At 40.5% G+C, this 10,031-nt stretch overlaps 1 protein-coding gene across 1 annotated transcript in view; it reads right to left on the bottom strand.

The window, feature by feature from the left end:
* The window catches only part of LOC126407001 (inactive phospholipase D5-like), a 59,715-nt gene that overhangs the window by 4,685 nt on the left and 44,999 nt on the right, over nt 1–10,031 (bottom strand). The window contains exons 3-5 of the mRNA XM_050071642.1: nt 7,655–7,841; nt 1,768–1,876; nt 1,353–1,480 (exon numbers count right to left, since the gene is read on the bottom strand). Of these exons, the coding sequence (XP_049927599.1) occupies nt 1,353–1,480; nt 1,768–1,876; nt 7,655–7,841 (424 nt within the window). The remainder of the gene's footprint in view (nt 1–1,352; nt 1,481–1,767; nt 1,877–7,654; nt 7,842–10,031) is intronic.

Raw genomic sequence — 10,031 nt, forward strand, 5'->3', positions numbered from 1 at the left:
GAGAACAAACACAGTGTCAGTTAGATCACCATCAGCATGAAGGCAGACAGCCCATATTTACATAAACATCTTTGTGATTATTCTCATCAACAAAAATCTCCATCGAAATTCAATTTCCTCCTTTCAAACTGTCTGTTTTTACTCCTTCAACACTTTTATACGTCCAACCACCTACATATACACACACAGCACCTTTCCACTGTCGGGCCACATTGTCCAAAAGTCTCATCCAATTACAGCAGGGTTTGAGAAGACACTACAGTTCTCCTCCCTGTTCTCTATTTTCTGTCTCTGCTCTCTGCTGCGTTTTCATTTCAAAGAGACACTTCTCAATTTCAGCTTCTCAGCTTGTACCTCCTAAATTGCCTTCTCTTTCTCTCTTTCACTCCGCACATTCCTCCTCACAGTGTTTACACTGGCAAAGTATCCATAAATAAAGCTCAGATCCCACTTACTAAAGTTTTATTTGATACTGCGCATTCTATCGCTCCCAAAACGCGCCAACATACACAATGCCCTTATGTATCTCTGGATTTCTAAAGATAGATAAAGCAGCCTAAAAAATGGGGCTGCACTTTAATGAGCCATGCAAGAATCTCAGCTTTGAAGGAGAAGATGAAAGAATGGCCACTTTTTCACATTGGGATGCCTCTCGACCTTGCATGCCCCCACTAAACACCCACACCCATCCACTCCCCTTCATATATGATTTTTTGATGGACAAAATAGTCTCACTATCTGTACAAATGTGTTTTGATAGATAGGGTTTATAACTTACATATTTGCAAATGTGCATGTGTAGTATAAAGCAACTGACTCCACTAATATATCAACAAAAATCTAAATGCACAGTCTTAAAAATGCACCTTTAGGCATCTGGAGAAATCAGTTTTGAGTATTAAATCAAAGTGAAGGACGTCTGTATCACCCATGGTATTAAATATGTTAAATCCGGCTATATTTTCCAAATTAATTAACAGTGACATTACTGTTCGTCATTTCAGATGATGCAGTTTTCAAGGACAGCCTTGTGCATAAGAGGGCTGAGTACTTCAAATAAAATGCTGCACTTTTGAGTCTGAGCCAGTCGAACATTATCAAAGCACTTTACATGAGGGGATACAGAACTTCTTATGTAATTACAAATCTTGTGAAAGTCTGTTGGATACAAAACGGCAACAAAGGATGTAAGTTCTGATTTGTAATTGTGGCAATTTGTGTTGCAGTGCAGCTTCAGACTTGATGAGGTTATGATACTGCATTTTCTGCCACAGCCTCTGTTTCTGTGTGAGTATGCATATGTTTAATGTGTGTTTCTGAGTGTGCTGTGATGTGTGGTGGGTCTTGGATACTGTGGCCAGGGATCTCCAGTCCATGCTGGCGCTGCCGATGTAGAAATGTTTCCTGTCCACCACCCAGAAGGACGAGTGGAGGTTGCCTTTGGTCAGCGCTGTCGTGTTCACATAGTGGACTTCAGCATCTAAAAATCGAGAAATAGAGACAAAAACAGAGATCAGATAAAAGATGAAAGGCAGCCAGACAAACAGACTGAAACAAAGGAAGCTACATTTGAAACAAGGAGATGGATTAAGGAAGATCTAACTACAGAGAGGCAGAAACAGAAACACAGAGACAAATGAAGGGAAATATTGAAAGAGCTGAGCAGGACAAATAGGCTGAGAGAAGAGTCAACAGACAGAGCTAAGCTGCAGCATGTTTGAACACAACACACACAGGATGTATAATTCAGTGAGAGCGAGAGCTGACAGTGTTTGGCGAGGATCCCGAGCTCAGTGGAGTCGATCATCCCGCTGGAGATCTTCAGCTGGATCCCTTTAGCTTTCAGCCCCTGCAGCCTGGACAGCAGAGCCCTTCCCTGGGGTAAACACATCACAAAACATCTGCTGTCACAAGAAACTCATGCACTGTGTATTCAGACAAGACTCTCATGTATTGCTTAGTTTTTCTTTAATATCGTGGCACCATCTGCAGTTATTTATGTGCAGTTTTTGTGCTGCATTTCCCAGAGGTCTTTTGTCTGCACCCAGCGACTGTGATGCCTGTTTTGTTTTGATCAAGCGTTCATATTTGCGGGTGACACTCTTTTCTTTGTTTGCTCAGTCATGATAGCAACCTCTGCTCACTCTAAACACCCAATTATAAACCTCCCGCTGCAGAGCAACACATTTAAAAAGAGAAACATAAACTATGTATGATGAGTCACTGTCAACAGATCATTTGAAGTTAAAGTAAGACCCTTACTTTAATCCCTAGACTCTCTGGCTTTGAAGGCGTAAATACACTGAGAATACAAAATATGTATGTGATTCTTTTCATTGAGTACACTGAGGAGGTCATTAAAGGTAAAACCCAAACATCTCCAAACCACTCTTATTGATTTCTCCGACAACACCAGTTGCAAATTAGATAGAAAATGAGTCAGAGTCAGTTGAGATCTGAATTTGGTTGAACGGGCTTAACTGCAATATCAGGAGGATGTGTCTAATATTTTATGTGTCTGTTCCTTCAGTATAGATTGTTTTAAGCCTGCTAGAAGAGACACAGTGACATTGGGAAGGTTGTTGTTTCATTACATAATGACATTTTACAGAACGACTTTTAAAGATGTTTAAAAGTCATTTGATTTGACACATCAAGTCCAACCCGTCAGTATTAAGCCTGTGAAAACAGTTTTATTTTTCTTTTGTGTCTCTGGAGGGAGCTTTCCAAAGACTTAAGAAGAACATATTTCTGCATGGCCTTGGAGAGTTCAGATTTTTAGCAGAAAGCTTGTGTTAGAAACCAGGCATGTAAAGGAAACGTGGGCATTTGCCAAGCAAGGAGTGTCTAATGATTTATGCTTTTTAAGTTGCATTGTGGGAAATATAAGATACAGAAATCCTGAGAAATCTTGTCTCCTGGAAATTGTGTTTGTATATTACTAAACTGTTTTCATAATTGTGTTGTGGTGACAATGTAATCACGAGTTAACACTACATTTATGTACCTCGCTGGATTTGCATGGTGCTTGGGGTGCACGGTGGACATAAAAAGTGCCGGACTGTGACACCAGAATCCTGGGTTCATATCCAGACTCTATGGCCCTAGTTGGAGCAGTGTGTCTTGCACCATTGCCTCTCAGTGGCCCCTGTTTGCTTTTCTTTTGGCCGATTCAGCATGTTGAATCAGAGTCAATAACTGAGGAGCCATTCGATGAATGAAATAACTCTGATTGGCAGTTTAGCTCAGCATAGAAAAACAAAACACTTGTTGCATAAGGTAAGATTTTTTTCTTGAGCTGTTCTGTGTGTTTTTGAGCAGAAACATTTTGTGATGGTTTGTGCTATTGTCCACCAGCGCACAGTACATATGCTTTGTTCTCTCAGCATTGGACTGTGTTGTTAATGTGCTAACTGGCTATCTAGCATCAAGGCTGTCCTCTGGTTTCCTTTTTTTGAATGAGAATTATAGACTACCGCCATCTGCTGGTGTGGAGAGTTATTTCCTCTCACGCAGGCGCAGAATGTACATGCTGGTTGACCATCAGCTGTAGTCTTTGTGTGTGTTCATGTGCAACTTTTTTTGGCCAAGACACTGCAAAGTCAGGTGACGCAGCAGGGGGCCTTTGTCGTCACTTGTTCTCTGGAGCTAGTTTGATGTGTACAGGCCTTTAGGCAACAAAGCACCTGACAGATGACGAATTGAACAGCTAGAACTGTACACTCTACTGTAATGGAGCTTTCAAAACCCATAAAAGACACTTGTGATATTACGATATACACTCACCAGCCACTTTATTAGGTACACAATTAGCTAATCAGCCAATCAAGTGGCAGCAACTCAATGCATTTAGACATGTAGACTTCAGACAGACGAGCTGCTGAAGTTCAAACTGAGCATCAGAATGATGAAGAAAGGTGATTTAAGTGACTTTGAAAGTGGCATGGTTGTTGGTGCCTGACGGGCTGGTCTGAGTATTTACTGAGATATTCACACACAACCATCTCTAGAGTTTACAGAGGATGGTCCGATAAAGAGAAAATATCCAGTGAGCGGTAGTTCCCTGGGTGAAAATGCCCTGGTGATGCCAGAGGTCAGAGGAGAATGGCCAGTCCAATATTATGAGTGCCACTTCAAAGTGTAAAATATAATCTCACTGGTTTCGTGGTGAACACACACTCTTAAGTTTTTAATTATTCCAAGAGAAAGTGTCACATTTTGGTGATATTGGCAGGTTTGCTTCCAGGGTTTAACACAGACAACTTTGGAAATTGGAGATGAATCAAAGAAGAAGCAGAGCACCTTTTAATATCTTTGCAGATACTCAGGAACCACATCATTAACATGTGAAGGACGCTCATTGTCTTGTACAGCACAGTCCAGGAAACTTATGTGTTGAATTTCTTCTATTATTTTATGATTTGAGGTGATATAGCTGACAGTGTCTTTTCAAACTTTTAAATGGATTTGTTTTAAAATAAATTTGCTGAACTGACAGTTCAGCAGATTTTGTGTGATCACAAAATACCCAGTGATTATGATCTGGGTGCCTATTCATGGTAACAAAACAACAGATGTTAACAGTATTTTGCCATAAACAGACATGCAGCGTACATGCATACTATACGAGAGCATCCCCATCTTCATCTCTTGTATCGTTGCCTTTACATTAAATTTTCCGGTCCAGCTTCCCTCCTGATGAGGTGTCGTTTTTGGCAGCTTTTTGCAGAGAGCTGGAGGCTGAAAGGCCATTAGCTCTCCTCTGCCCCGAGGCTTCGGAGAAGAGCTATTACTTTCCAATCAACGGCCTCAGGCTTTCATTAGCCATCCTGATATGCTCTATTCTATTCACCTCCCTCCAGGCAACTATCAATAACACACACATCCTGTTCAAATCCAAAATGAATAGTTCGCATCACACAGCCTGAAAGTAGACCAGACCAGTATTTAACCAGCAAGCACAGTTCTACAGGGACAGATATTGATTTTCCGCTCTGCTGATCATTTGTGTCTGTTCACTTGTATCATACTGTCATTTGGTCTGCTTTTTACTTAATTGTCTAATTTGGCTGAAACAGAAAACCATCTCCTCTTTAATGTCCTTTCAAGATATGATTAATATGAGATGTGGCAGCTGTGTAGTCTGCTCAATGACCTGGGATGTGGATATAAAACCAAATAGCCACTATGTTGGACAGCTAATACAAATGAAGCAAATTACAATGTGTCTGTCTCACTTTACACGCATTATCATCAGTGGTGGAAAGTAACAAACTTACTTTATTGTTTCATTGTATGCTACTTTAACAAGTAACAGGAATTTATTTTATTTTTCCATTCTTTGTTGTATGCTTTGTGTCATACAGTATTAAAGTTAAGGGTCTCAAGGTTCAGAATAAAACAAAGAGATACAAAAATCAGCACACAGAAAAATACATCAAATCCAGTCTTAATCCATGCATACTGTACTGTCACATCAGGTCATCACTCCATCTATCTTGATGGGATGCCCCTATATGATAAGCATATAACAAATAAAAATACGTTGTTAAAGATTAAACTAGTGGCCTGATCTTTTTGGCTGGTGACCTCTTACAAAGTGTTAAGTTGGAGGCCCTTGTCCTGTTAGATGTTTTACATGCCAAAGATATTGTGATATTCTGTCAAGTTTATGTTCATGTTTTTTGTCCAGTCCCTGTTTTATTTTGAAATGAGTTCTCATTGAGTTCATTGTTGACCTGCCTTTGTTGATTACCTCATGTGTACCTCACCTGTATGTAGATAGTAATCAGCCCGTGTGTATTCAAAGCCCAGTGTTTCCCCCATTCAGTTGCCAGGTTGTCATTGTCGCCCTAGTGTGTAATGCGCCTTTTTCAGCCTTTGATTCCTTGGTTTTGACTCTGCTTGGTTTATGGACTTTGCTCTTGGTGTGATTTCCCTGAACTGATTTTTCTGCCTTCACGTGTTTGACCCCAGACCTCCTAAGTCAAGATTTGGATTTGATAAACTGGTGTTTTGTGTTTTTCTCTGCAGCTTGGTCCCAGTTCTGAACTCAATCGTTACACCTGTGGCTAATCTTCTCAGGTGGTTTTGTTAAAATAACTGTTAAAAAGTAAAAAAAAAAAAAAAAGGTAAAATGATTCAACATTTCACCATTAAAATCAGAGAAAAGTTTTGTGATAATAACACGTCGCACAGAGGGTCCATTTTTCTGCAGATTAAGTACATTTAATTTGATGCTTTTATATATTCTTTGATAATATTCCGGTTGTTTAAGTGAAATTTTTAAAGTATGTGACCTGTTTCTACATTACTGTAATGATACTTTTACTTAAAGGTTCGATATGTGACATTCAGAACGACTAGATGTCGCAGTAGAGCACCAGCACCTCAGACCTAAACAAATGGGTGTGTTGGCCACACCTCCACCCTCCCTTCGTATTCTAGGCAAGGCGAGAGAGAAAGTGGACCCTGAACATACAACAGAAACAAAACAAAACAAAGGAATAACGTTACCCTTTTGTACATTTTTAAGTACATTAGGCAAGCAAGAGAATACATCCTGGCAATTATTTTGTTGTTTCGAATATTGTATTTTTAAGATATAGTCATTTTAGCAACATTATTAATGTATTCCGGAAAATAAGGAGCTATTTCTTCGATGTGCCGAGTGGCTTGAATTCATGATCGTGATTTTTTTTTTTTTTATATACTTTATACTTTATTAATCCCGAGGGGATTTGTGAGCTTGTTAGCTATCTTGCTACCTAAAACATCAGGTAAAATATACGTTAGATTGCAAAAGTTTAAAGGAAGGTCACATTCAGCTGGAACTGCACTCTGCTCTTATGACCTTTGCACATCAAGTCTTTATTTTTCATATGCATTTTTTAAATCCGTCATCTCATAGAAAATATTAGGCTACGCACATACACCCTGCACAAAATGTTTGTTGCAAAAAATTTGCAAGCTGAGGCAAAATGGAGAGACACACTAGTTGCTTTGCTTCTCTCCACTGGAGTTACCTCCCTGGCTGTCGCCACTCTCTGCCAGCGTCTTGCATTTTGGCACCGCAGCTACCTGAGTTATGAAATGACAGTGTGTAGCTATTCAATTGCACTCTCCTGTAAGGATAATCATTGCTGTTGTGCGTTTCTTGATAGGCTGTCATTACCTTCTCCTCTGCCCTGTTGCTATCTCTTGTTGCAGATGTATGTGTCCCACAGTTTACGCCACACTTTCTTCACTGCCTCTTGGTCAAACAGCTCTCTAAAGGCTTTAAAGGGATGCGAAAAAAATATAGAAAATCGAACCTACTGGGGCCTGGCTGCCAAAACAAAGAACAGAGAAGCTCAGATTATAGCAAGGCTTTCTCTCTCGCCTTGCCAGAGGTAGTGAGACTTCTTTCTCTGCTCAGGAGACCATTACTCCACTATATCTTTACACAGCAAATAGTGGTGCTATATCAGTGGTCAAAATGCCACATATATAGAACCTTTAAATAAAGGATCTGAGTACTTCTTCCACCACTGATCATTATGTAGAGGAGGCACAGACAAGAAGAGGAGACAGAAGAGGTAAAATAGACACAGAATTTGAATAAATGCCCTAACTTCTGCAGGGTCAAGTCTCTGTAGACTTGCTATGTTTTTACCTGTCTGGCAGCAGGCTGGAAGCTGGACTCATAATCAGAAGAATTGAGGATCCACAGCGGGGAAACTATCTCCACGGCCCGGATAGCTCGGTCCAGTAAGTCGTACAGCCCCACTGACAGAGGGAGGTGTGATGTACTATTGTCTAAGAAGGAGATGTCATCTGGGATGTTCTCCACCAGCACCACTCTGTGAAACATAAACAGAGAAAGAATGAGTAAAGAAGAAACATGATGATGTGAAATTTAGAGCGAGCATCATTAGACTGAGCCATAGAGACCCATTAATGGAAATTCGCTGAGGAAATCAATGTGAGGTACATGTTCTCTCACAAAGCAATTATGTGTTTGCATTTTGGCAGAATTACTATGAGCTCTGGTGCCACTGATATGAGGTTACTGTTCTGCTAACAAATTAGCTAACAGCACCCTTCCTCTGGACCGTTAGCTTAATGAGAGTTATCAAGATTTCTGGACCACACATGTCTTTAGATTCCATTAGGCATCATTAAATCTGGTACAGGTTGCCTCTAGCAGGGGGGCTGAGAATAATTGAAGGTTGACGTGCAGATTTGTCAGCAATGCAGATTCAGTTACACCTAGTCAGGAGAAAGTGGCTCATTTTTGCTGTTTTCTTGTTGGTTTTTCATAAACACTACTCCCTACACTATCACATGGTGCATTTTAATGTCATCATCAGCAGACTGATGTAGTCTAATATACTGTAGTTGCAGCAGGCATCATTAATTCATATGCAGAGGCAATATCACTCTACTGTGTGACAGATTCAGTGGATTGCATGAAGTACGGAGGAGACATATCCTTGAGATTATCTGCTTAAGATTCAGTGCAGTCGGGTGTCATAACACTGAGGCACCAAGCTGAACGCTGCATGATGTGGAACATGTTCTCAGTCATAGTTGTTTTGCATTATAATGTTATATATCACCTTGAATATCCATGCACATTCTTCCAAGGTGTAATGTCAAGTTAGCTGGCTAACCATGACTCTGAGCTCTCCCTAATGTATCCCCACTTCCCATTCTACCCCACCGGGCTGCCTGAAAGCGACAGGGGCATTAGCGCTGGAGTCAACAGATTGAATTAGCCGTGGCTGCCCTAGATCTGCAGCCACACAGAACCAGGCCATTATCAAGCTCCAACGCTCACCACAGTCCCTCTGTATCCTGCTTAGGCTTCGATTTCTGCCAGCTATAAGAGAAATAGAAATGGGGAGAGGGTGTTCAGTGGGGGTGAACTCAGATATAAATTCTGCTCCACCTCTGTGGTTGATTACGTTTCTGGATAAAATGCTTTCCAGAAAACCAGTAGATCCACTCCTGCACGAGAATTTTCCCAATTCCATGTGAGGGGATGACTTTTATATGAAATGTCATGGTGAATATACTGAAGATTAGTTTGGTGGCTCAATAAACAGAGCCTGGAGTCAAACGTGCCTTGTATGACAAATTTATTCTGAGCTCATAACTGAGTCATAACTGCCAAAGTGTGTCTTTAAACCAGAGTTGTATATCGTATGAGTCTTATTAATCATGACTTTATTATTTTAATCTAATCAAGACAACTTTAACAACGATTAATGGTATTAGTGCAGACATGGACAGAGTATCATCATGTCTGAATGTGGAATTATATGTGATGACTGGTCAGGTGAGTAAGTCATGTGCTGCAAAACTGATAAAACATGATAAAAGAAATTGATTTAATCTCTAAATAATGATCAGAAAACTTCAGCCTAAACAAAAACTGACAATAATATGAAGTGAATTTGGTGTTATTTCATCCAGACCTTATCAATTATGTTACTGTCGTGACCCGTCAAGCTAAATTCCTTTTTATTTTTCATCCGTGTTTTCTGTTTTATTTTGGTACCCATTGTCTTCTCTCGTTTCAGAACCCACATGCTGTCAAGTTTCCCTCCTTTGTGATTACTTGCCACGCCCTAATGTGTTTCACCTGTGTCTCATTAGCCCCTTTTACACTGCCAGATTTTCCGCGAATGTTGGGCCTTTTTGCCGACAAGCTGCGAGCGTTTAGACACAGAACCGGATTGGCAAGTTGATCCAGGGTGCCCAATGGTGGACCCCTTTTAGTTTAAACAGACCGAGGCGGCCTTCCGCAACAGGAGGGGCTGTTGATGACTTGTGGGAGGAGCTGTTGATGACGGCGCATGTGCGACCCACTGGCGGTGGATAAACAGGAAACAGCTGATAGCAGGAATTAGTGAGCAGCAGTAATTAAATTGTAGATATCTCAAACTGGAATTACAGATATCCACAATTCAGTTGCAGATATCCGCAATAACAATTGCAGATATCCGCAACTACATTGGAGATATCTATAATGACAAACCCCATAC

This window comes from Epinephelus moara, chromosome 19 (genome assembly GCF_006386435.1).
Source record: "Epinephelus moara isolate mb chromosome 19, YSFRI_EMoa_1.0, whole genome shotgun sequence".
Classification (NCBI taxonomy): Eukaryota; Metazoa; Chordata; class Actinopteri; order Perciformes; family Serranidae; genus Epinephelus; species Epinephelus moara.